The sequence below is a fragment of the Pongo pygmaeus genome, chromosome 9 (genome assembly GCF_028885625.2).
Source record: "Pongo pygmaeus isolate AG05252 chromosome 9, NHGRI_mPonPyg2-v2.0_pri, whole genome shotgun sequence".
Taxonomy (NCBI): domain Eukaryota; kingdom Metazoa; phylum Chordata; class Mammalia; order Primates; family Hominidae; genus Pongo; species Pongo pygmaeus.
The window spans coordinates 474152-501023 of NC_072382.2; the positions used below are offsets into that span (position 1 = coordinate 474152).

Below are 26872 nucleotides of genomic sequence, written 5' to 3' on the forward strand. Positions count from 1 at the left end.
GTTCTGGCCAGTGGTCACTGGACAGGCTTTGAGGCCGAGCTGAGGTTTGACTTCGGGTTTGGCATACTTGATCTCTCTCCTGGACCATCCGGTTTTCTTTCTTATTGGAAGAATGTTAAGTCAGAGTACTAATGGATGGATGACACCTCAGCATCATGGCCATGACAAGCCTGGCCTTGGCCCTCAGCAGCGCTGTGTTCATCTCAGGCCCGCGGAGACCTTTGTGCGTGCCTGACTTTTTGACTTCCATTGCAGTTGACAATTTTGAGTTCTCCTAGCTGATACAGCAGATGGTGAATACAAGAATAAAAGTCGGCCTGAGTTGAGATGTTGGACTTGGCTGCAGGCTTGTTCAGTGCCTGGGATGGGCACTCAGGTTCCGGGACTGGCATGGAACGGGGTTGCAGGCACCCCGGACACCACAGGCCCTTTTCATTCCTTAGTAACAGTTGGGACTGCCAATGCATTGGTTCCCCTGAATTTGAAAAGAGAGAGAAATAGCTTTTCCAGTTTTTTCTTTTCCCCTTTAATCCCCCAAATCTGGAGGCTAAGCAGGAGAGCCACAGTGGTTCCTCCACCCCAGAGCTCTGCTGGCCCAGCCAAAGGTGGCCAGCAGCTGGGAAAGGCTGTGGTCTTTTCTGCAGAAATGGCTTCCTGGTCTGTGGCCTGGGACATGGCAGAGGTGGGTATGGGGAAGGGAAGATGTGTTGGAGTTGGGGCTGCTGGTGCAACCAGGAGGTCTTAAGCTAGGGGCTCCCATTAACCCAGCATCCTGACTACAGGTCCTGGTGGTCCCAAAATGTCTTGTGCCTGGTGCTTGTGCCAGAGGGTACCTGCGGAGGCTTCCTGGGTTATTTTGTGTTCTTTGGCAAAATAGCCCCTGGTTACTTTTGTGTGATATCGAGGAAGGATATTGTTTAGCCTCACGTAACCTGAACGTTCCTGCTGCTGTGGTGGAGGAGTGTAAGAGGCCCGTGGAGTCTTCTCTCACCAGCTGTGGTAAAGTTCAAAGACCTCAGGACTTAGCCCCACAGGTGCACGGACTTGCAAAGTTCAGCCTCATTCCTGAGCTGGTATTTCTGGCCAGCTCCTATGTGCCAAACCCCACAAGTCCTCACTGATCTCTTCTGGCAGCCCTAGGGCAGGCCCTGCCATTGCCTGTGGCCCCACCTAACCCTTGGAGGTGGTCCCCAATCTCAGTGCATCAAGGGAGAAGCCAGGAGCTGTTTGTTCACATACTACGGCTCGCTGCAGCCTCTGCCTGCCAGGTGCAAGCAATTCTGCCTCAGCCTCTGGAGTAGCTGGAACTACAGGTGCACGCCGCCATGCCCGGCTCATTTTTTTGTATTTTAGTAGAGATGGGGTTTCACTGTGTTGCCTAGGCTGGTCTTGAACTACGGAGCTCAGGCAGTCTGCCCGCCTTGGTCTCCCAAAGTGCTAGGATGACAGGCGTGAGCCACCGCGCCCGGCTGCTGATTCACGTTTTTTACTTTCTATGTGAAATACATCAAGTGAGGATTTGCACTCCGGGCAGTTGGACCCTGGGACTCCCCCAGCCCTGCTCCTCCCCCCAGCCCTGCTCCTCCCCCGGCTTTGCTCCTCCCCCCAGCCTGCTCCTCCCCCAGCCCTGCTCCTCCCCCAGCCCTGCTCCTCCCCCAGCCCTGCTCCTCCCCCCAGCCCTGCTCTGTTGTCTCTTAGGTGGTCTCTTTGGAGTGTTCCCTGGTAGATTCATGTGAGAGAGTCTGCTTCCCTTTTTCAGATATGTTTCTCCAGGGCAGGGACTGCATTCGCCTTGTGCTGCAGAAAGTAGGAGCAGGGTAGGCGTTGCAGCAGGTGTCCCGGGAAGATACAGGGTCTGTTGTCAGGGTGGTCACAGCTATTGCCAGGGAGTTAAGGTCCTCTTATCTGAGAGCTGTGGTCACTGCTAGGTCTCAGTGCGTGCTGTGGGAGAGGGGTCACCCTCCTGGATGGGCCGTGGCCCTTGTGTGTCTCTCAGAGCCAGTGTCTCTAGGATTCAGGTGTGGGACAAGCAGGGCGTCTCTGCGGAGTTGCTAGGTCCACCAAGCAGCAGGGCTGCAGACTCCCTTGAGGGGGGATCATGACCAGTTGTCTTCACCTTAGGGCGGCAGGTAGAAGAAAGGTTAATTACTAATTTGGCAAAACCACTTCTACAATCGCTGTTTCCAGGCAGTAGTAACATATAGCAGTTGACAGTTTGATGGAGTTGACATTCTTCACTGTTTTATAAGGCATCATCTTAGAATCTAGGGTTTTCCACTGTCTTGTCAGATGGGAAGTGAGGCTGTCCTGGTTTCTGAGCCCCATTAGGGTTTGTTGTCCAGGGGTTTCCAGACAGCAGTGGCGCTGACAGCCCCTTTCCCCTGTTGCTGTGGTACATATGCAGCCCACAGTGGTGGCGGGAGCTGAGCTCCAATGCGAGGAGGCCCTGAACTCGAGGGCAGCTCTGGCCCCCTACTTCCCAGCCTCTTGTGCGATGCGCTTTCCTCTGACCATGGATGGAGCTTGGACCTAGTGGGAAACAGAGTGCTGCAGGGCCGGCTTCACTGCCTCGCTGGATTCCTGACTCACTCTCCTAGGACAGGCCTTTCCTCCGAGGGTCTCCTGGGAAACAAGGTGAATAGCACTGATGAGAAATGAACCATGTGCACATATCTCCTTCCTTATCTGGGACCAAAATTTGAGGCCCTGGTATGGAAGGAGGAGCGTGTCCAACTAGATTTCCCAAGGCTTTGTACGGGGTCCTGTGTGGCTTCACAGTGACCTTGCAGAGTGGGAAGGGCAGGGGTCCCGGCTGATGGGTCAGGGTCTTGAGCAGGTGGCTTTGGGAGCCGAGGGGTGGGCCTGGCCTCTGTACCTTCTGCCTCCTCAGCTCTGGGTACCACTGGGGACTCAGCAACACTCTGGTGGATGGGGTTGGGGTGCGGTCAGAGGAGCCTCCGGGCGTCCCAACAGTGGCCAGCCTTGGCAGGGAGAGCGCCCTACGTGTCACTGAGGCCCCTCTTGTGCCCAGCTGATAAAGCCCGGCTCTGCTCAGCTCAGGATGAGGCCATTTTGTTCATCTATGGTGTAGCGATTCCTCAGGAGCATTGCAGTTTTTTGAGATGGAGTTTTGCTCTTATTGCCCAGGCTGGTGTGCAGTGGTGCGATCTCGGCTCACTGCAACCCCCACCTCCCAGGTTCAAGGGATTCTTTTGCCTCAGCCTCCTGAGTAGCTGGGATTATAGGCGCACACTACCACGCCCAGCTAATTTTCCTTTTTTTTTTTTTTTTGAGATGGAGTCTTGTTCTGTTGCCCAGGCTGGAGTGCAGTGGCGCAATCTCGGCTGACTGCAACCTCTGCCTCCCAGGTGCAAGAGATTCTCCTGCCTCAGCTTCCCGAGTAGCCGGGATTACAGGCGCCCGCCACCACGCCTGGCTAATTTTTGTATTTTTAGTAGAGACGGGGTTTCATCATGCTGGCCAGGCTGGTCTCAAACTGCCGATCTCAGGCGATCCGCCTGACTCGGCCTCTCAAAGTGCTGGGGTTACAGGCGTGAGCAACTATGCCTGGCCTAATTTTATATTTTTAGTAGAGACGGGGTTTCTCCATGTTGGTCAGGCTGGTCTCAAACTCCTGACCTCAGGTGATCCGCCCGCCTCAGCCTCCCAAAGTGCTGGGGTTACAGGCGTGCCCTTTTTTTTTTTTTTTTTTTTTGTTAAAAACAAATTTTTATTTTCTGGCCGGGTACAGTGGCCAGCTAGGATCTGGCTTTACAGGTAGCTCTGTAAATGTGAATCATGTGCAAGGCTTACTGGTGAGGGTTGTTCTGTGTGTGATATGTTAGGGCTCACCCTTCACGTGCTGTGGCGGTGGATGTGACACTGGGATGTGGCCTGTGGGGAGAGGTCATCACTCTTCAGAGGGTTCTTTGCAGCCTGGGACAGTTTGGAAGTTCCTTGGCTCTGCTTTCTTTCAGAGCTGAGCTCAATGTGCAGCAATGGATGACGACAGCCTGGATGAGCTTGTGGCCCGGAGCCCAGGGCCAGATGGACGCCCACAGGTCGGCCCTGCGGACCCGGCAGGTGACTTTGGTGAGCTGCCCAGCGCCGGGTAGGAGCGTCCCCAGGAGGAGCAGGGTGCCTTGTGTTTCCCTTTGGAGGTCGTCTGTGTGTGTCACTTGTCAACTTTCAGTCTAAAAAAATTATGCTTTGATTTTAAATTGCGGAAGTAGTGTATTCTTTTGTTTTATTTTTAATGCAAACAACACAAATGTTGAACGAAAGGATGTTCCCTTTCCTTGCTTGTGCCCCTACCTTGCCGGCCCTGGGAAAGCCGTTAGCCGTTTGGCAGGTGCTCCTGACGCCTCTATGCCTGTGCAAAGCAACCCTGCTCTCTGCTGCATGGTCTTGACGCCGCCCTGCGGCCTGTGTCTCACCCTGGTGTCTAGAAGAAAGCAGTGAGGGCAGCAGTGGGGACTCTGGGGACGACAGCGACAGCGAGCATGGAGATGGCACAGACGGAGAAGACGAGGGGGCGTCTGACGAGGAAGACCTGGAAGACAGATCTGGTGAGACAGCTGGTGTTCACGCCGGCTCCTGTGTTTCCTCTTGTCGTGATGGGGACAGCCTTTTATAACACATTCTCTGTGAGAGTGTCGTTGTCACCACAGCTGGCCATGTCTCCGCGGTCACCTACAGTGGGGCCTCGTCTTCAGCTGTGGTGACGGCTCACTTTATTTATAGTCCTTCTTTTTTTTTTTTTTGAGACAGGGTGTCGCTCTGTTGCCCAAGCTGGAGTGCAGTGGTGCCATCTCAGCTCACTGCAACTCCTGCCTCCCGGGTTCAAGTGATTCTCCTGGCTCAGCCTCGTGAGTAGCTGGGATTACAGGCACGCACCATGACACTTGGCTAATTACTTTTTGTATCTTTAGTAGAGACAGGGTTTCACCATCTGATCTGGAACTCCTCCTGACCTCAAGTGAGCCACTGTGCCTGGCCTGTAGTCCTCATTTTTTTTTTTTTTTTTTTTTTTGAGATGGAGTCTCGCTCTGTTGCCCAGGATGAGTGCAGTGACGCGATCTCGGCTCACTGCTGCAAGCTCCGCCTCCTGGGTTCACACCATTCTCCTGCCTCAGCCTCCCGAGTAGCTGGGACTACAGGTGCCCACCACCATGCCTGGCTAATTTTTTGTATTTTTAGTAGAGACGGGGTTTCATCGTGTTAGCCAGGATGCTCTTGATCTCCTGACCTTGCGATCCGCCTGCCTTGGCCTCCCAAAGTGCTAGCATTACAGACGTGAGCCACCGCGCCTGGCCTTTTGTTGTTGTTGTTGTTGTTGTTGTTTTGAGACGGTGTCTTGCTCTGTTGCCTAGGCTGGAGTGCAATGATGCAATCTTGGCTCACTGCAACCTCTGCCTCCTGGGCTCAAGCAGTTCTCCTGCCTCAGGTTCCCGAGTAGCCAGGATTATAGGCGCCTGCCACCATGCCCAGCTAATTTTTGTATTTTTAGTAGAGACGGGGTTTCACCACATTGGCCAGGCTGGTCTCGAACTCCTGACCTCGTGATCTGCCCAGTTCAGCCTCCCAAAGTGTTGGGATTACAGGCGTGAGCCACCACGCCCGGCTGTAGTCCTTCATTTTGAAGTTCAGTTTGACAACGTAATGGGTCTCTTCTCTGTTGAGGGCAAAAAATTAAAATGTCTGAGAACACTGAACAACGTGAGCTGTGGTGTTTTGGGGAGAAGGTAACTGGACTGGAACTCCCCATGGAAGGAGCAGAAAGGTCTTGGCAACCCCCTGCCCCCCACACCCCGACAAAGGCATGCCATCGGCAGGTAGGTACAGGATGGGTTTAGTGTGACCCGGGGTTTGCTGTAGCCTGGGACCTCCTGACCCTCTTGTAGTTCATTTTCTCATCTGAACAGAACTCCTAAGAGAGCTGACAGATGCATTGTGTGATTTTATGATTTTATTAAGAAATTCAGGCTGGGCGCAGTGGCTCATGCCTGTAATCCCAGCACTTTGGGAAAGCCAAGGCAGGTGGATAACCTGAGGTCAGGAGTTCGAGACGAGCCTGGCCAACATGGTGAAACCCCCTCTCTACTACAAATACAAAAAATTAGCCGGGTGTGGTGGTACACGCCTGTAATCCCAGCTACTCGGGAGGCTGAGGCAGGAGAATGGCTTCAACCCAGGAGGCGGAGGTTGCAGTGAGCAGAGATTGTGCCATTGCACTCCAGCCTGAGCGACAGAGTGAGATTCCATCTCAAAGGAAGAAAAAGAAATTCTGGCTGCCTGGGCACGGTGCTCATGCCTGTAATACCAGCACTTTGGGATGGTGAAGCGGGCGGATCGCTTGAGCTCAGGAGTTCAAGACCAGCCTGGACAACAATTGGCCAGGCGCGGTGGCTCACGCCTGTAATCCCAGCACTTTGGGAGGCCGAGGCGGGCGGATCACGAGGTCAGGAGATCGAGACCATTGTGGCTAACATGGTGAAACCCTGTCTCTACTAAAAATAGAAAAATTAGCCAGGCGTGTTGACAAGCACCTGTAATCCCAGCTACTCGGGAGGCTGAGGCAGGAGAATTGCTGGAACCCGGGAGTCGGAGCTTGCAGTGAGCCAAGATCGCCACTGCACTCCAGCCTGGGTGACAGTGAGACTCCGTCTCAAAAAAACAAACAAACCCCACAAAAATTAGCCGGGCACGGTGGTGTGTGCCTGTAATCCCCACTACTCAGGAGGCTGAGGTTGGAGGATCGCTTGAGCCCAAGAGGTTGAGGCTGCAGCGAGCTGAGATCACGCCACCACACTCTAGCCTGGTCCACAGAGCGAGACTCTGTCTCAAAAAGAAAAAAAATTCTCAGCTCATTTACAATTGGCTGATGGTTGTGCCCTTGAACTTCTTTTGAGAGAACAATGCTTTAAAGGGCAGGTCTGGGCTGGGTGTGGTGGCCCAGGCCTATGGCCTCAGCTACGCAGGAGGCTGAGGTGGGAGGACCCTTGAGCCCAGGAAGTCGAGGCTGCATTCCAGCCTGGGTGATGGAGCGAGACGCTGTCTCAAACAAAACAAAGGGGAGACAAGTCCGTGGGATGCACTGGTGGTACCTCCTTCCCTGTCCCCTGTTGCCGTCACCCTCGGTGCACAGCCCGTGAGGCCACCAAGGAGGTGGCCCTGCCCCGGCCCCGCTGTGGTTGCTTCCTCAGAGGGAGGCCAAGCTCAGCCTCAGAACTTTGCCTTTCCCACTACTTTCCTTCTGGCTTCACCCTCGGGCTGGAAAATCCGTGGTCCTCAAGTGGCTGCTGTGATCTGTGTGTCTCAGTCTTTCCCCATGGCCCTGTGGTTATCAGGGTTAGAATGTTGCGGAAAGGTGACCCTCCTGTTTGAGACTGTTGGTGAGGGAATGGCACTCATGGCCTGAGCCAATGTGTGTTGGCCGTGTCCTTCCAGAGTTCGATGTTTAGCTCTGCACGTGCTCTGCGGGTCTGCCGGGTCTGCAGGTCCTGAGGGGCTTCCCTGCTCACTCCCAGCATTGGGTTAGGGCTCTGGTTCGTCTGTAGCAGGTCTCCGCACCAGTTCTGGCATTGCCAGGGCTGAAAGCGTGGGCCGTCAGGGCCACCAGGTGACTCTGTCCTTGAGATTCTGAGGGCACATTGGAAGCCAGAGACTCTGGGTTGGGGGCTGGAGTGAAGGTGGCGGGAGCCTCAGCAGGGCCCCCACCGTGTCTGCGCTCACCTAGCAGCAAACGCAGTGTGTCAAGCGGCAGCTGGGGGACAGGGTCATAGACACTGAGAGCTGTGGGCATCCAGGGAAGGGACAGGCTCCATGGACCTGGGGTGGGGAGAGGCTTCTGGAGAATCCAAGCTGCCACTTGAGAGGCAGGAGGAGGTGGCTGGGCAGGGGCGGCAGGCCAGGGTGGGGGGCTGTGAAGAGACAGAAGGTTTACGGAGACCTGGAGCCCCTGAGGGCTGAGCGCCCGGAAGGAAGGGGATGGGAAGGCACTGGAGAGGTGTTGGTATAGCCAGTGTGTGCAGAAGTTTAGTGAACACTTCTTTTTATTTCTCTAGGACCTTTTTATTTATTTATTTATTTTGAGACTGAGTTTCACTCTTGTTGCCCAGGCTGGAGTGTGGTGGTGCGATCTCGGCTCAATGCAGCCTCCGCCTCCCGGGTTCAAGCGATTCTCCTGCCTCAGCCTCTCGAGTAGCTTGGATTATAGGCACACACCACCACGCCTGGGTAATTTTTGTATTGTTATTCGAGATGGGGTTTCACCATGTTGGCCAGGCTGGTCTCGAACTCCTGACCTCAGGTGATCCACCCGCCTTGGCCTCCCAAAGTTCTGGGATGACAGGCGTGAGCCACCGCTCCTGGCCAGGACTGTTTTTTAAACATGAAGAAGTAGCCAGTGGGTCCCTAACTGGTGGGAAACGTGTTGAGGAGGGAGTTCTTCCATGAGCAAGGCCCGCGTTGCTGGGGCCTGGGAGCTTTCGTTCTCATTGCTTTTCCCACCCTGGTGTTTCCTGCTGAAAATCACTTGTTACACTGCCCTTTCCAGCTTGAGGTAGTAGCTCTTCAATTCTTTTTTTTTTTTTGAGGTGGAGTCTCGCTCTGCTGCCCAGACTAGAGTGCAGTGATGCAATCTCAGTTCACTGCAAGCTCCGCGTCCCAGGTTCACGCCATTCTCCTGCCTTAGCCTCCCAAGTAGCTGGGACTATAGGCGCCTGCCGCCGTGTCCGGCTAATTTTTTGTATTTTTATTTATTTATTTATTTATTTATTTATTTTTGAGACGGAGTCTTGCTTTGTTGCCCAGGCTGGAGTGCAATGGTGCAGTCTAGGCTCACTGCAACCTCTGCTTCCCAGGTTCAAGCGATTCTTCTGCCTCAGCCTCCCGAGTAGCTGGGATTGCAGGCACACACCACCACACCCGGCTATTTTCATATTTTTTGTAGAGACGGGGTTTCACCATGTTGGCCAGGCTGGTCTCAAACCCCTGACCTCAGGTGATCCACCTGCCTCAGCCTCCCAAAGTGCTGGGATTACAGGCTTGAGCCACCACGCCCGGCAATTTTTTGTATTTTTATTAGAGATGGGGTTTCACTGTGTTAGCCAGGATGGTCTCGATCTCCTGACCTCGTGATCTGCCTGCCTCGGCCTCCCAAAGTTGCTGGGATTACAGGCGTGAGCCACCGCGCCTGGCCAGTAGCTCTTCAACTCTTAACATGAAAGATGAGAACTTAAAACTCTTCTGCTGCCTCCCTCGCAGCTCTCACTTCTCACAGCCTCTTCAACAGTGTAAATTCCTGTTCTGGGTGTGTCTTTCCCTTTGCCAAATAACAGAGGGTCCTGGGAGTGATGTCCCAGTGCTGGCAGGGTCCTGCCCACATGTGTGGAACTGGGAGGGTCTCGGGCCTAGGAGGAACCTGCCACACACACCGAGTCTGCTCCTCTTCCCATATGAACTTGTGTTCTGTTTACTTTAGCATTGTTTCATTGGAGTTTGGTAGAAAGAAGATAGCAGTGCACGTGTGGGCTCTGCCATGTTGAACTCAGAGCATCTCCCTGCTCCCTGCTGGTCAAGGTGTAGCCTCAGAACCACTCCGAATTGGCCAGAACAGTTGTGGTTAGTGGCCCAGTTAGGAGCCTGTGCTCTACCTCCCACAGGGAAGAGGAACAGGCAACCTCAGAAGGAAGTCCCGTCCGCGGGCAGATGGTTTGTGGTCCTCATGCTTTGAGAAGGGGGCGTTGGAAACAGGGGCTGCTGCACTGAGGGGCTCGCTTGGAGGCTCCGAAATGAACCTGATGGTCTCTGGGACCTGTGCTGGGCCCCAGGGCTGCCCTGCCTCCCGAGGTCTGCCTCAGCCGCAAGCTCAGCTTAGAGGAGCTGGTCTGATACTCAGGACACTCAGCTTCCCGCCCCTCGGTGCAGGGCACCCGAGGCTTCAGGTTAGGTGCGGGGCAGGGCTCCTGGGGTTGTGGATGTGCTGAGCGTGGACGTGGAGGTAAGTGGCAGGAGCCCACGGGGAGGTGGGCTCTGCATTGCAGACCTGGTGTCCTGAGCGCAGCCTGGGCCCGCTTGCCTCCAGTGCCGCAGTTCACGCCGCCCGTCCTGCTTGCACCAGCTGGCATGTTTCCTCTCCAGGTTCCGAAGATTCTGAAGACAACGGGGAGACATTGCTGGAGGTAGCGGGTACTCAGGGGAAACTGGAAGCCACTGGCTCTTTTAATTCTGATGATGATGCAGAGAGCTGCCCGATCTGTCTCAACGCATTCAGAGACCAGGCCGTGGGGACGCCGGAGAACTGTGCCCATTACTTCTGCCTGGACTGCATTGTCGAGTGGTCCAAGGTGAGTTCACCTCTGGTTGGGTTCTTCCTCCCTTCAGGATGGCCTCACTGTTGATAGGTGACCCAGCCTGTGTTCAGCCTCTTGTGAGGTTCTAGCTGTCTGCTCTGCGGCTGACCCTGGGGCCACAGGATTGAGTCTGGCTTGGCCTTTGCTTTGTGAGCACCATGGCTCTCGGGGGTGTGGGTGAGCTCATGTGAGGCGTTTGTGGTGTATCGGTCAGGGGCAGGAGAGAGGACGGCCGTGGGTCTCCTGGAACCAGCTGCAGAAACCCTGGTTGACGTAGGGGCCATCTTGGCCTGCAAGCCAGAGTCAGGCGTGCTGTGCTGCATGGCACTTTGCTGCCTTGACATATGGTTCTCTCAGTTGATACAGAAAACACCGGTACGATTTGGCACTCATTCACAATAACCGGCATCAAAAGGGACTGTCCTTAGAACAGGTGAATAGAGTTTACCGTAAACGTGCAGTGTATTTTATATTTCAAAATGAACTTTTAGAAGCAGTCAGCTCCCCCCTCCCTTTCTGAATATTGTGAAAAATGCCAGAAAAGGAGAGCTTGCAGTCTGAGGATGACTCATGAGTCCCCGACCTTTGTACTCAGGGCTCAGCTCCGACACCACTACCTCTTGACTCCCTCCCCTCCCTGCGATTGCACCAGCAGCCCGTGCTGTCCCCGGCTCTCCTCAGGACCGTGACCTCACCCAGGGTTCCTAGTGACTGGGTCCTCCTGTTCTCTTTCACTGAGTAGCTGAAAATTGCCTGTATGCTTAGTTTGAAGCAGGACTCAGACATTGCTCATGCTGCTGGTGGTGGCAGGCTGTGACCTCACTCAAAGTCTGGCTCTGGTACTTCCTGTTCCTGTTCTGTTGTGGGTTCCACAGCCCACAGTACATTCAGGCTTAGATTTTTCTTTTTCTTTTTTTTTTTTGAGAGGGAGTTTTGTTCTTGTTGCCCAGGCTGGAGTGCAATGGTGCAGTCTTGGCTCACCACAACCTCCACCTTCCGGGTTCAAGCGATTCTCCTGCCTCAGCCTCCCGCATAGCTGGGACTACAGGTGCCCGCCACCACGCCAGGGCAATTTTGTATTTTTAGTAGAAACAGGGTTTCACCATGTTGGTCAGGCTGGTCTTGAACTCCCAACCTCAGGTGATCCACCCGCCTCGGCCTCTCAAAGTGCTGGGATTACAGGCGTGAGCCACCACGCCTGGCCATTTTTATTTATTTTTTTTTTTGGTAGATTTTTCTTTTGGCAAGTGAAGCTTTCATTTAAATTGAGGCACAAGATACAGCGTTTGCTGTGTATTTTCTGTCTGGCATTTATTAGATAAATATTGAGCAGAACAGGGCATTTGCAAACAAGTTTGTCAGTATAGAAATCTTACAAATGGGGCTGGGCGCAGTGGCTCACGCCTGTAATCTCAGCACTTCGGGAGGCCAAGGTGGGTGGATCATGAGGTCAAGAGATCAAGACCATCCTGGTCAACATGGTGAAACCCTGAGTCTACTAAAAATACAAAAATTATCCGGGCATGGTACCACGTACATGTAGTCCCAGCTACTTGGGAGGCTGAGGCAGGAGAATCACTTGAACCTGGGAGTTGGAGGTTGCAGTGAGCTGAGATTGCGCCGCCACTGCACTCCAGCCCAGTGACAGAGCGAGACACTGTCTCAAAAAAAAAAAAAAAAATCTTACAAATGAACTGTTAGAACACTGCTTAGCAAGATTACTGGATACGAGGTTAATAAAGATTAAAATTGTGTTTGGAAATAAGTCATAAAGAGACGTGTAAGACATTTAAAGAGCTTTTCTAACACAGCTGTGACTGAAGCAAGGCTCCTTCCCTTTCGAGACGTCTTGCTCCGTAGAGAGGGTGGGGATGCTGATCCCGTCCTTTCCAGCAGGAGTTCAGGGTGCTTGATGTGAAGTCAACACAGGAGGACAGGAAGGCACCAAGAATTGCCAAAATAGCTTTGAAAAGAGGAGAAATTGCCTACTGGATATTATGATTTATAAAACTACAGGGATTGAACTGGAATCAGTCCAGGACTGGAAACCAGTCCCAGGGGTTTTGCAGGGGCCTGAAAGAGACCTGGACATACTCAGGGAGACAGGAGGTGCCTGTGAGGCAGATCAGCTGGGGGCTGCTCACAGCACACACACGATGCTGGATGGATTCAAGATCTCGAATTAGAAAGCAAAACTGAAACTTTGAAAAGAAAGCATGGGTAGCTCTGTGATAAGAAAAGGGAAGGATTTCCTAAACAATCTGAGAGAATGTCTGCGAACGGGCACGGAGCATGTCAGGCTCAGCCTGAGAGAGTGTCTGCAAACAGATACGGAGTGTGCGGGGCTCAGCCTGAGAGAGTGTCTGCAAACGGGCACGGAGCGTGCGGGGCTCAGCCTGAGAGAGGGTCTGCAAACGGGCACGGAGCGTGCGGGGCTCAGCCTGAGAGTGTCTGCAAACGGGCACGGAGCGTGCGGGGCTCAGCCTGAGAGAGTGTCTGCAAACGGGCACGGAGCGTGCGGGGCTCAGCCTGAGAGAGTGTCTGCAAACGGGCACGGAGCGTGCGGGGCTCAGCCTGAGAGAGTGTCTGCAAACGGGCACGGAGCGTGCGGGGCTCAGCCTGAGAGAGTGTCTGCAAACGGGCACGGAGCGTGCGGGGCTCAGCCTGAGAGAGTGTCTGCAAACGGGCACGGAGCGTGCGGGGCTCAGCCTGAGAGAGTGTCTGCAAACGGGCACGGAGCGTGCGGGGCTCAGCCTGAGAGAGTGTCTGCAAACGGGCACGGAGCGTGCGGGGCTCAGCCTGAGAGAGTGTCTGCAAACGGGCACGGAGCGTGCGGGGCTCAGCCTGAGAGAGTGTCTGCAAACGGGCACGGAGCGTGCGGGGCTCAGCCTGAGAGAGTGTCTGCAAACGGGCACGGAGCGTGCGGGGCTCAGCCTGAGAGAGTGTCTGCAAACGGGCACGGAGCGTGCGGGGCTCAGCCTGAGAGAGTGTCTGCAAACGGGCACGGAGCGTGCGGGGCTCAGCCTGAGAATGTCTGCAAACGGGCACGGAGCGTGCGGGGTTCAGCAGCAGGGCTCCTCTGGGAACCCCAGTCCCACCATGGGAGGTGCTACCGCACACCCCTTGAGCTGGTGGGTAGGAGAGCACCCCAGACTCCAGAGGCGGGGGTGTCACACGTACAACCTCAAAGGCCATGTATTCCTGGGTGTTTACCCAAGAGAAACAGAAGTGCGCCCACACAAAGACGCGTCCATTGATGTTCACCACGGGGGAATGGACACGTGGACCGTTTGTGTGGTGGTGTCTCTTCAGTGCTAGCGAGAGCAGAATGCCGTGAGCGGAGTCCATGCTGCGGCTCCAATCCTGAGAAACCCCAGGGAAGACGCACCTAACCACACCCCTGAGACAACAGGAAGAAACAGCCAGGCGGGAGAGGGAAGGGCCCGAAGACCAGGGTGGGGACTCTGCAGGTCGTATATCTGTCCGAGCCGATTGAATTATTCAGTTAAAATCAGTGTTTTCTTGTGTGTGGTGTACCTTAATAAAGCCAACATAAGGTCCTTATGTGGGTCAGAACACTATTAATAAAGGCAAGAATAAATTTGCAACTCATACCTGACTGTTATCCATACTATGAAAATAAATTTTTTTTTTGAGATGGAGTTTGGCTCTTGTCACCCACGCTGGAGTGCAGTGGCGCCGTCTCGGCTCACCGCAATCTCCACCTCCCGGGTTCAAGCGATTCTCCTGCCTCAGCCTCCCGAGTAGCTGGGGTTACAGGTACGCACCACCACACCTGGCTAATTTTGTATTTTTAGTAGAGGCGGGGTTTCTCCATGTTGGTCAGGCTGGTCTCGAGCTCCGGACCTCAGGTAATCCGCCTGCCTCGGCCTCCCAAAGTGCTGGGATTACAGGTATGAACCCCCGCTCCCGGCCTATGAAAAGAAATTCTAAAAATTTACTAGTGAATGTCCAACAATCTTTTGGAAAAGTTAGCAGAAGATTTGAATGGGCTCACCGCAGAGGGGCCTGTGCACGATGGCACCCCCATGCCTGTCTGTCCTCCCTTTATTGTTCTTACTTATCACTGAGATGCTACGCGTTCATGGAGCTGCTCTTCCCTCCCCGCCAGGGCTGGCAGCTCCGCAGGGAGGCAAGGCTCGCTGTGCTCCCTCCACTGTCGTGTTGCCAGCAGCTTAGTGGAGGGCCTGGCACATGGAGGCATTTAGCAGATACTTGATTTTTCAGTGTAAAAGAATTTTTGACCTCTAAGTGAAAGTGATTTACAAGATTCTGATCCTGTTTTTATTTCTCACAGAATGCCAATTCCTGTCCAGTTGATCGAACTCTATTTAAGTGCATTTGTATTCGAGCTCAATTTGGTGGTAAAATCTTAAGAAAGGTGAGTGTGGACGCTGCCGTGGAGGCCCCAGCCGTGCTTCTATCCCGGCCCTGTGGGACAGAGCGTGCTTTCCAAAGTGGGCTTGCTCTCCTGAAATGAGGGTTGGTTAAATGCTTCATAGAAATCAACTCAAGTGCCCCTTGTGGCCATGAGCCCTGTCTGGGGGGTTTGGGGTCCGGGTTGGGGGTTAGAGGCAGAGATATTGTCAGCTCCTGGGATGTCCCTTCGACCCCACCCCTGTACCCATCACATCTGGGAGCAGCTCTCTGGCTCGTCTGCTTGAGCTCTTTATTTTTGAGACACCATCTTGCTCTTTCACCCAGGCTGGAGTGCAGTAGCACAATCACAGCTTACTACAGCCTCAACCTCCTGGGCTCAAGCAATCCTCCTGCCTCTGCCTCCTGAGTAGCTGGGTCCACAGGCGTGAGCTACCACACCCGGCTGTTTTTTTTTTTTTTTTTTTTTTTTCTGAGACAGAGTCTCACTCTGTTGCCCAGGCTGGAGTGCAGTGGCACAATCTCGGCTCACTGCAAGCTCCGCCTCCCAGGTTCATGCCATTCTCCTGCCTTAGCCTCCCAAGCAGCTGGGACTACAGGCACCCGCCACCACGCCCAGCTAATTTTTTGTGTTTTTAGTGGAGACGGGGTTTCACCGTGTTAGCCAGGATGGTCTTGATCTCCTGACCTCATAATCTGCCCGCCTCGGCCTCCCAAAGTACTGGGATTACAGGCGGGAGCCACCGTGCCCGGCCTTTTTTTTTTTTTTTTAAGTAGAGACAAGGTCTCACTATGTCGTCCAGGTGGGTCTTGAACTCCTAGGCTCAAGCCATCCTCCCTCCTCAGCTTCCCAAAGTGCTGGGATTACAGCGTGTGCGTGTGTGTGTGTGTGTGTGTGTGTGTGTCTGTCTGTCTGTCTTGCTTTGTCGCCCAGGCTGGAGTGCAGTGGTGCGATCTCAGCTCACTGCAAGCTCCACCTCCCGGGTTCACGCCATTCTCCTGCCTCAGCCTCCTGAGTAGCTGGGACTACAGGCGCCCGCCACCACGCCCAGCTAATTTTTTGTATTTTTTCGTAGAGACGGGGTTTCACCGTGTTAGCCAGGATGGTCTCAATCTCCTGACCTCATGATCTGCCCGCCTCAGCCTCCGAAAGTACTGGGATTACAGGCGTGAGCCACTGCCCCCAGCCTTTTTTTTTTTTTTTTTTTTTAAAGAGGCAGATGTTGCTCTTCCGTGGCAGTCCAGCACCTGCTGCCTCGCCCTGCTTGATTACTCCACTTTGGGGCCGTAGGGCTTACCCGCTCCTTTCCGTGCATCATACTTTGCTTTCTCTTGAATATTTTCCTCTTAGATCACCACCCTGAGATGGTAGAAAACATAAAAATCCCTGTGTGCACATTGAGGGAGCCCCTCTGGGCCTGTGGAGCCCACGTAGGAATCTGAAGCCAATTGATCGATTCTGGATTAACTGTGTATCATGGTGGGAATTGACCGCGGGGAGTTTGGGTCCTGTGTGGTGTGTGACCGACGATTCTGTCCTAGATCCCAGTGGAGAACACCAAAGCGAGTGAGGAAGAAGAGGAGGACCCTACCTTCTGTGAGGTGTGCGGCAGGAGCGACCGCGAGGACAGGCTTTTGCTCTGCGATGGCTGCGATGCGGGGTAAGGGACAGTTGGGACTGGCACACGTGCCCTGCTGTGTGCTAGGCAGGCCAAGTGCAGGAGGGATGCAGAGCCTCTTTGCTCTGTGAAGTCTGAGTCCCAGCACCTGGAGCTGTGCTCACCACCCTCAGCAGCGCGGTTCAGTCCTGCGGACCACAGGCACCTGCGGGCCTTCCTATTACACTCATTTACACTTCGATCTTTCCCCAAAAAACATTCTGAGGCTGCTCACAGAAGTGCAGGTAATACATCAAGACAAAAAAGAAAACAGCCAGACAGGAGGCTGTGGGGCTGGTCAGCCAGAGGGTGGGACGTGTCCTGGTCCCAGCCTTTGTTGGGGAGGAGTGGCTGTGCCTGTGTCCATCATCCTGGCTGCCTTGGTCCCTCACCTTTCACCCTGCTCCTCCTTCACCCTCCGGTGCATGTCCAGTTATGCTGCACGTGCTGCTCTCCCTGGCACAGCTGAGAGCGCCTGCTCTGGCCCTGCGTGGCCCTGGCTTCCCGGGAGCCTGTGACACTTGTTGTCTCCTCATCCCTGCTTTGTGTCGTTGGCTGTAAGCAGATGCCCCCTTCCCCATTAGCCTCCTGTGAGGGGCTTTCCCTGTTGATTTGAATAATTTTTCTGCTGTGAAATTATGGAGAGAGGATTCTGGAAATCTCCCTTGTTGAAAGAACCAGTGAGGCTGCTCGATCTGGAACCTTCTCTTGGGTGGGAAGTAGCTGGGTCAGGGTTTGGACTACGGAACAGCCGGAGCCAGGAGGCCTTGACGTGCCGCAGCTGGAGCCGCACCGAGGACGGGCTCCTGGTGAAAGCCTTTGCTCTGTGGCGGGTGGTCCCGGTCGTCCCACCTTTGACTCGTCCTTGACCACGGCCGCTTGTGCCCCCACCTGTCACCTCGTTCTTAGCCACATACCCAGGCCTCTGCTCCACTCATGCTGTTGGTGCAGGAATCGCTGGCTGTCCTTTTGCAGACACTGCAGGGGCCTCCTTGGGGGTCCTGCAGGCGGCCACCACGTTTGTCTCATGGTCAGTTGGCCCTCCTCGTGGCCTGTGGGAATACAGGGGCCTTGCAGTGTGCTCCGCCGGCCCTTCCCGGTCCCCAGACCCTGCTTGGTCCTGCCCGCTGCTCCCAGCAGCCAGGAGATAGCCATGCCTCTGCTCACATTCGCAGACATCTCGCCTTCCCTCCTTTCTCACGAGTCTGAGCCTAAATCCATGTTTTGTGAGTTTCCTGAGTGCTCTGCCCTGACAGTCCTCACCACCTCAGGGTTGCTGGGAGCAGACGCTGCCAACCGCCCCGGCAGGCACTGAGTTGGTTGCTGTGAGTCTGAAGGGCAGGACTGCTGCCTTGAGTATCCCAGCAGCCTGGTCATTGCAGCCCTGGGCACAGTGCTTATTGGCTGTTGATTACTGACTTACACCGTGAATATATGCAGAATGCTTAAAAAGGAAAAAAGAGGTGGAGGGGTGGCTCAGCACTCCATGCCCATGTGTAGGACTGGTCCTCTTTACCTGTGGCTGTGGCCACTCTGGGCATGTGAAGGAAGGGCCTGGGCTGGCCTGGAATCGCTGGACACGGCCTGAGAGGCCACGGCGTGTTAGACCTGGTCCTGGTCGCCACAGGCACCGTCCTGGGCAAGGCCCTCATTGCAGGCCAGGGCCGTGAGCCTTCTAGTGGCTCAAGGGCAGCTGGTAGGCCAGTTTTCACGCACAAAGCCTGGTTTTCCTGTTAGCTGTTATTTTACTCATTTACTTATTTTTTTCAAGGCAGAGTCTTGGTCCGTCATCCAGGCTGGAGTGCAGTGGTGCCATCTCGGCTCACTGCAACCTCTGCAGTGAGTCACTGCAACCTCTGCAGTGAGTCACTGCAACCTCTGCAGTGAGTCACTGCAACCTCTGCAGTGAGTCACTCAAGTGACTCTCCTGCCTCAGCCTCCTCAGTAGCTGAGATTACAGGCACGTGCCACCACACCTGGCTAATTTTTGTATTTTAGGTAATAACGGGGTTTCACCATGTTGGCCAGACTGGTGTAGAACTCCAGGGCTCAAGTGACCCGCCCACCTCGGCCTCCCAAAGTGCTGAGATTAAAGGCGTGAGCCACTGTGCCCAACCTAGTTGTAGTACCTTGTAACAAGGCTCTTGGGAATGTTTACAACTTAATTAAAAATTTTTATTATAAATTACATTTATAAATTTGATATGTTGATTTTTTTTGTACCTACACTAGTTGAATTAGTTTGCAGATAAAACAACGCAAGTACATAAAAACTCTGGTGGATCTAAAACATTAAAACTGATCAGTATAACAATTCTCATACTTCTAAACATTTCCATATTGTTACTGTTTGCAGTATGCTAAATTTTCAGTTAAGTCTGACTTAAAAATCACACGTCTAAAATTACTCAGTTCCTCATGTCAAAATGGAATCACAATAGGCCGAGGCAGGCGGATCACCTGAGCTCAGGAGTTCGAGACCAGCCTGGCCAACATGGTGAAATCCCATCTCTACTAAAAATATAAAAATTGGCCGGGCGTGGTGGTTCACACCTGTAACTCCCGATCCTTGGGAGGCTGAGGCACGCAAATACCTTGAACATGGGAGGCGGAGGTTGCAGTGAGCCGAGATTGCGCCACTACACTCCAGAGAGACTAAAAACAAAAACAAAAAAACAAAAAACAAGAAAACACTATCTGTAGATACACTGACATTACATGAAATAAGATACAGTTTCTGATTTTTTTCTTTTTTAAGTTACAATCTAATTTAAAAGTTTGTATTCACCAGGGAGGCAGTGCAGGGGCTCACTGAGGCCTGTTAGGTATGGCCCTCCCCTCCCTGGGCAGGTCAGATCTTAGCACCTTCAGCTGCAGGGCGATTCTGCCCTCAGCAGGGCCACCAAGCCACCTGTGCAGGTGGAGCTATGGGTGCCTGCACCGTAGCTGGGCAGGTCTTGGCAGCCCTCCTTGTCCCCGTGCTCATATTTAAACTTGCAGCCAATCTCCTCTTCTCGGGGTTGAGTGTGGGGGACACAGGTCTGGCCTGGCTGTGGATGGGCGCCTGCCGAGCGCAGAGGGGCCTTCTGCTTGGGCCTCAGGTGAGCCGCAGCCTCCTCCAAGGCTGCTGGAGCTCAGTGGTGGGAAAGTGGGTTGGACCTTTTCAGACTTTGGAATTCTTTGAAAGAAGGTACTGCTCATCCTTGCCTTTGTCCCCAGAGAACTTGTATAAGAGCAGATGTTAGGAGGGGACCTAGTTAGGCTCTTGGAGCGCCCCCACCTGCCGCCCCTCTCTGCTGGCCTGGCAGGGCGTGTTGTGTGCCCGGGGCAGTCGGCTTCTCTTCCTGCATGCCTGTCTCCTGTCTTGTATGGCCCCAGCGAGGGCCACACAGCGGACACCTTCTCATAGGTGCAGGATTCTTGGGAGAATGGGTTTACTCTTGTTTAACTCGTATCTTAGATCCTAGAGCAGTTCAGTCCGTGGTAAGTGGTAGTTAGGTTCAGTTGAATTCACGCTCAATTTTCAGGGAAATCATCAGCTTGACTCCCTTGCCTTGATTGCTTTTGCCTTACTCCAGGCTGTCTGGGGTCTTTGAGGTGAAGTTTCAAGGATCTTGGCACAGACTCCCGAGCCTTGGCTGCTTGGAGGGGCACAGATACCTCGTACTAGTGGCAGCACTTCCCAAACTACCTTCCCTGAAGCTCGATAGAAACAATTAAAACATAGTTTCCTTTCAGCAAAGAAACCTTCGCCTTCTTCAGTGGCTTGGTGTGAGGCGCGGTGTTTGAAACCCCGGGAGCGAGGGTGGGTGAGACAAGCTCTCTGGGAAGGGGGCCCCACAGGCAGCACCTACCGCAGGAGCTCATTGTGAGCCACTGTCGGCCTCAGGGTGTGTGTCGTGTGTCGTGGTCAGCTCAGCTGCTGTCAGGATACCACAGGCTGGGCAGTGTAAACTGCAGGTCTTCCTTTTCTTGATTTTGGAAACTGGACATCTGAGATACCAGCAGGCCTGGTCCCTGGGGAGGCCCCTTCCCGACTTACAGACGGCTGCCTCCCCGCTGCGACCCCCCCGGCCTTCCCCTCTCTGAGGACACCGATCCTATAACCGTAAAGGTTTCATCTCTACCTGCTGTCACATCGGGGGTTAGGGCTTCTTATGAATTTCGGGGGGATGCAGGTCAGCCCTATCAGAATGCATCGCAGACTTGGGTGCCATCGGAGGCCTGCTTTGTGGTCCCCTCACTTGAGGAGGTTTGGGAAAGCTGTGAGCAGCACCTGGACGCTCTGGCCCTGCTCTCTCCTGTAGGTACCACATGGAATGCTTGGACCCCCCTCTCCAGGAGGTGCCAGTGGACGAGTGGTTCTGCCCGGAATGCGCTGCCCCTGGTGTGCTTGCCGCTGGTAAGGACACTGCTCCCATCCCAAGGCGCACATGGGCCTTCTCACTGTCAGCTCTGCGGTCCCCGGGGTTAGGTTCGGCTGCGGTGTCGGGAGGACATCTAGGGCTGTCTCGGGCTCGTTTTCTCGGGGATGTGTGTGGGGTCCATTGGCTGGGGGGTTCCGGTACTCAGTGTTAGAAGCACCAGGCTCCATGAGCAGCCCTGGGTCCTGTGCATAGGTCAGCCCAAGCCAGGGCTGCTGCATGGCCGGCAGCCACAGGGGGAGCTGTTGGGGGAGGTGTGTGGCCTGTGAGTGTGGCACATCAGCCTTGGTGGTTCTTCCCAGATGCGGGTCCCGTGAGTGAGGAGGAGGTCTCCCTGCTGTTGGCCGATGTGGTTCCCACCACTAGCAGGCTTCGGCCTCGAGCAGGGAGGACCCGGGCGATAGCCAGGACACGGCAGAGTGAGAGAGTGAGAGCAACCGTGAACCGGAACCGGATCTCCACGGCCAGGAGGGCCCAGGTGGGTGGCCCAGCCCTGACGCCAGTCGCAGAGCCCCAGCTGCCCAGAGTGGTCTCAGCAGTCCGGGTAGGTGGGAGGGCCGTCGTCGGCACAGTGGGGTCCGCCCGGCCCCGGTGGCTCGTGTTCTTTGGCCCTGCTGAGGGGAGCAGGTGAATGCACCCCAGGGTGAGCCCAGCGGCCCAAGGTGGGGCTGCCTCTCCGAGTACCTGGAGCCAGGCATTGAGGGGCAGGTGAAGCCTGGCCCTGGCGGTGGGGGCTCTAGGAAACCCCCCTTGTTCCCCAGGCCCCATGCCAGCACCGTTCCCTCTGGGCACCTGTGAGCACCTTCCTCTTGCACTGGACCTGGTGCTCGGTTTCAGGTGCTCCCTGCAGCCTCCGTCCTCACGGCAGCCTTTCCCTGGGCATTAGACAAGCAGGAGGGTGTGGGCTGTGGGCATGTGGTGTGTGCCCTTGGCAAACCTAACGCTGAATTTGGAGTGGACTGAGAAGGCTGGGTGGGGCGGGGGCTGTCCCTGTCCAGCGCCCTGCCCAGTACCTGCGCCGCCCCCGCCACAGTGACTGGTGCCCTCCCATATGCCCCTGGGATGCTGTCTGGCCCCCACCCACCCACCTGCCCCTTCCCTCGTCCCTGCTGCATACCAGCCCCACACTGTGCAGGAGCCCAGCTCTCAGGGCTTCCCACGGGCTCTGCTCTGAGCTCCGCCCTGTGCCCTTCTTCCTCCACCAAGAACTCCACTGTTCTCGGTGCCTGCCTGACCTTGTCCTCCATTCCAGCCCTGAGCTTGCCTCCCAGAGCCGTCCCGGGCTGTCCTGGCCTTGCCCCCGTGGGAGTGCTTGTCAGCCTCTGGCAGGGGAGAGGAAGGCCGGGTCGTGGCTGCTGCAGGTGGCGGGTGGGGAGGCTGTCCTGCTTCTCTGGCTGCCATTGCGGGCTATGTTCTGGGCTCCCTTTGGGGTCTGTGCTGGACCGGCTGAGGCCCCAAGGGCATCTGACGGCACCGCCGCTTTGCCTGTAGCACACACCAGGGCGCCTCGGGTCTTCCCTGTTGGATGAAGCCATCGAGGCTGTGGCGACTGGCCTCAGCACCGCCGTGTATCAGCGCTCCCTGACGCCGCGCACTCCTGCCCGACGGAAGAGGAAGACAAGTAAGCCTGGAGGGATGGACTCTCCCGCCAGCCATGTGCTGGGACCCACGCCCGAGGTCCACTCACTGCTTCCCTCAAGGCCAGGGCTGTGGGCATTTCCATTTCTTCTTTCTGCAACTTGATCTTCTCAGCTGAAAACACTACACAGAAGCCGCACTGGGCCCGGGAGGTGTGGGTCTGATGTGCAGATCTGTGACCACGCTGTCTCTGGCATTGTGCCAGGGTGATGCTGGCCTTCCCGAATTGCTCCCCTCTGCTTTCTGGAAGGACTGCATCCTGAAGTTTATGGAAGCAGTCTTGTTATTTTTGCTGTAAACATTTGTCAGAATACGCCCTGAAGCCATCTGGGCCTGGGCTTTTCTGTGGGGGCCGAGTTGAGATCAGTGATTTTGCGTCGTCTTGCTTCTGCCCTGTTGAGGTTTTCAGTCCTTTTCTCTATGAGTTTTGGTAATTTTGTCCCAGCGCTGGTTAACTTTGATGACTTGGTTCTCAGAGGTCCACTGTGAAGTGACTAATTCTCCCTTAAAATTAACGGGCCGCTCCTGGGAAGAGCCGTCGACTGCACCTTGTCAAACACCCCGTTGCGCTGATGTGCGTGCACATTTGGCTCTCAGAAGAGCATTCCCTCTCCCTCAAGGGGATTTAAGTCACTGTGGACGCGTGGAGTCCTGCTTTACTCAGTGCGTTCTAATCTGTGATCTTTTAGAAATTAACTTTATTGAAGCATGCATACTTTTTCTTTTTTTTTTTTGAGACAGAGTCTCACTCTCCCAGGCTGGAGTGCGGTGGCGTGATCTTGGCTCACTGCATCCTCCACCTCTCGGGTTCAAGTGTTTATCCTGCCTCAGCCTCCTGAGTAGCTGGGATTACAGGCACCCGCCACCACACCCACCTAGTTTTTGTATTTTTAGTAGAGATGGGGCTTCACCATGTTGGCCAGGCTGGTCTTGAACTCCCGACCTCAGGTGATCCGACCATCTCAGCCTCCCAAAGTGCTGGGATTACAGGCCTGAGCCACCGCCCCTGCCCTGAAGCATACGTACTTTTTATTAAGTGAATGCACTCACTTTAGTGTGTAGTCCTAGGTTTGACAGATGTAACTTCCATTCCAGCCAGCACAGAACGAGACCGCACTTCAGCCCCACCAGCAACCCTGCGGCCGTGTGCATCACTGTGTATCGCTCATGCTGGTCCTGGGGCTCCAGGGGACTCGGCATCTGTGGGTCTGGTGCAGGGGCCCAACTTACTGCTCCTTTTGTTCAGCACAGCACTCTGGGAATCTCTGTAATTATCTGTGTCTGTGGCTGATGTTTTATTATTGAGAAATATTCCATTGTTTGAATATACCACAGTTTGTTCTTTTGATGGGCGTTTGGCTGGGTGTTTTTGCAATTAAAATTGTTTTAATCTTTATGTCACTACAGATGTGCAGTGAGCTCATTTGTGTTAAAGTCTCAAGCGATCCACCTGCCTTGGCCTCCCAAAGTGCTAGGATTACAGGTGTGAGCCATGGTGCCTGGCCCTGATGATAATTATGTAAGATATTTAATGGTACACTCAGGGATGTCAGGCTGTGTTCTTAGATGCAGCTCATTTTCTGTGTCTCTCCCCGATGGGAACACATTATTTTTATTCCTTTTTTTTTTTTTTTTTTTTTTTGAGACAGGATCTCATCTTGCCCAGGCTGGAGTGCAATGGTGCAATCTCAGCTCACTGCAACCTCTGCCTCCCAGGCTCAAGCAATTGTGGTGCCTCAGCCTCCTGAGTAGCCTGTAATCCCAGCACTTTGGGAGGCTGGGGCAGGTGGATAGCTTGAGGCCAGGAGTTTGAGATGGCGCCACTGCAGTCCAGCCTGGGTGACAGAGTGAGACTCTGTCTCCAAAAAAATATATATATGTATACATGGTTTATTTCTCCGTTTAAAAATCTTTGGGGCCGGGTGCAGTGGCTCACACCTGTAATCCCAGCACTTTGGGAGGCTGAGGCAGGTGCGTCACCTGAGATCAGGAGTTCAAGACCAGCTTGGCCAACTTAATGAAACCCCGTCTCTATTAAAAATACAAAAATTAGGCCAGGCGCGGTGGCTTACACCTGTAATCCCAGCACTTTCGGAGGCCTAAGCGGGCGGATCACAAGGTCAGGAGATCGAGACCATCCTGGCTAACACAGTGAAACCCCATCTCTACTAAAAATACAAAAAATTAGCCGGGCGTGGTGGCAGGCACCTGTAGTCCCAGCTACTTGGCAGGCTGAGGTAGGAGAATGGCGTGAACCTGGGAGGCAGAGTTTGCAGTGAGCCGATATCACACCACTGCATTCCAGCCTGGGTGACAGAGCGAGACTCTGTCTCAAAAAAACAAAAAAACAAAAATACAAAAATTAGCCGGGTGTGGTGGCACATGCCTGTAATCCCGGCTACTCGGGAGGCTGAGGCAGGAGAATCGCTTGAACCCAGGAGGCAGAGGTTGCAGTGAACTAAGATCACACCAGTGCACTTCAGCCTTCGTGACAGAGTAAGACTCCCTCTCAAAAAAAAAAATGTGGGCAGGCGCAGTGGCTCACACCTGTAATCCTAGCTCTTTAGGAGGCTGAGGCAGGAGGATTGCTTGAGCCCAGAGACCAGCCTGGGCAACACGGTAAGCCCTATCTATAAAAAAAATTAGCTGGGCACGGTGGTGCCTGCCTATAGTTCCAGCTGCTTGGGAGGCTGAGGCAGGAGAATCACGTGAGCCCAGGAGTTTGAGGCTGCTGTGAGCTGAGATCGTGCCATTGCACTCCAGCTTGGATAACAGGGCAAGATCCTGTATCCAAAAAAAAAAAAAATTGCAAGCCAGTGCATGTGGTCCCACTGTACCGGCTCCTTGGGCTCCGTCCACTAGGCTGGACTCACAGGAATGGGGCGGGTAGGGCCCAGCACAGAGAAGCACAGACTTCAACCTCTTCTCCGTAGGAAGACGGAAGAAAGTGCCGGGAAGAAAGAAAACCCTGTCCGGACCATCCGCAAAAAGTAAGAGCTCAGCGACAAGATCTAAGAAACGCCAACATCGAGTGAAGAAGAGAAGAGGGAAGAAGGTGAAGGTGAGCATTGGGTGGCAGGGCCTGAGTCTCCTGCTGGCCACAGCACCCTCACGCAATGGTTACGGAGCAGGGGCCTGAGCCTCCTGCCGGCCTCGGCACCCTTGCGCGGTTACGGAGCAGGGATCATCATCATCGCCGCTTTTCTGTATTTACTCAGTGATTTGCTGATGGAAATGAACATTGCTGTAGCACAGACTGAAGATGGGGTTGAGGCCAGCTGTTTCCTAAGGCACACTGAGGGGTTGAGGGGTGGTCGTGTGCCCCCCAGGAACCTTCCTGAAGCCATCAGCTGGTCGGGGAGCCAGGTGTGAGCCAGGCCAGTGGAAGCCCTCTGGCAGAGGCACCCGGGAGCAGGTGTGGGTTTGAGGCAGGCCTGACCATCCTGGCTCTGAGGAGTGACACAAGCTGTGTCTGACAGGCCCCGTCCACCTCCTCTGACCCATGCTCGCTGGGCCCTAGTGAGCGGCCTCCTTGGTACATGTCGTGGCGTTTGTTGTCCTAGGCCCTTTTCATCCAAAATCATGGACCAGACATTTAATATTTATTTTTAGTTGATTCCTAATTATTGTCCGTGTTTATGGGGTGGAGGGTGATGTGTCATTCGTGTGCATGTTTGTGATGCTCAAACTGGGACTAAATGCATCGTCCACTCAGACTGCATATTTAAAACACCTTAATATGTAAAAACTTGAATTGCGGCCGAGCGTGGTGGCTTACACCTGTGATCCCACCACTTTAGGGGGCTGAGGCAGACAGATCACCTGAGGTCAGGAGTTCAAGACCAGCCTGGCCAACATGGTGAAACCCCATCTAAAGACTAAAAATTAGCCGGGTGTGGTGGCAGGCACCTGCAGTCCCAGCCTCAGGAGGCTGAGGCAGGAGAATCACTTGAACCCCGGGAGGCAGAGGTTGCAGTAAGCCGAGATTGCGCCACTGCACTCCAGCCTGGGAGACGAGAGCAAAACTCTGTCTCAAAAACAAAACAAAACAAAACTGAGTTGCAGCCATTGTTCAAGTGTTTGCTGAATCTTTTTTGTTTTGTTTTGTTTTGTTTGTTTGTTCAGCTCAGCTTCCTGAGTAGCTGGGACTACAGGCATAGCCCACCGTGCTTGGCTAGTTTTTGTATTTTTTGTAGACACAGGTTCGCCATGTTGCCCAGGCTGGTCTTAAACTCCTGGGCTTAAGCAGTTTGTCATCTAAGCCTCACAAAGTGTTTTTTGTTTGTTTGTTTGTTTTAGGTTGGGGCGGGAACAAAGTCTGGTTCTGTTACCGGGGCTGGAGTGCAGTGACATGATCCTGGCTCACTGCAGCCGCCTTGACCTCCCAGGCTAAGGTGAC

General features: G+C 54.2%; 1 protein-coding gene across 10 annotated transcripts in view; it reads left to right on the forward strand.

Annotated features, from left to right (window-relative positions):
• PHRF1 (PHD and ring finger domains 1) overlaps positions 1-26872 on the forward strand; it is a 36747-nt gene that overhangs the window by 1079 nt on the left and 8796 nt on the right. For 4 of the 10 annotated variants that reach the window (XM_054437674.2, XM_063670641.1, XM_063670640.1 and 1 more), the window contains exons 2-10: positions 3978-4092; positions 4449-4568; positions 10144-10349; positions 14674-14757; positions 16296-16414; positions 20719-20813; positions 21138-21313; positions 22327-22456; positions 25407-25534. In XM_054437674.2, coding sequence (XP_054293649.2) covers positions 3999-4092; positions 4449-4568; positions 10144-10349; positions 14674-14757; positions 16296-16414; positions 20719-20813; positions 21138-21313; positions 22327-22456; positions 25407-25534 — 1152 coding nt within the window. In that variant the 5' untranslated portion in view covers positions 3978-3998. The remainder of the gene's footprint in view (positions 1-3977; positions 4093-4448; positions 4569-10143; positions 10350-14673; positions 14758-16295; positions 16415-20718; positions 20814-21137; positions 21314-22326; positions 22457-25406; positions 25535-26872) is intronic. The other 6 variants (XM_063670642.1, XM_054437676.2, XM_054437675.2 and 3 more) reach the window with 3 other exon arrangements.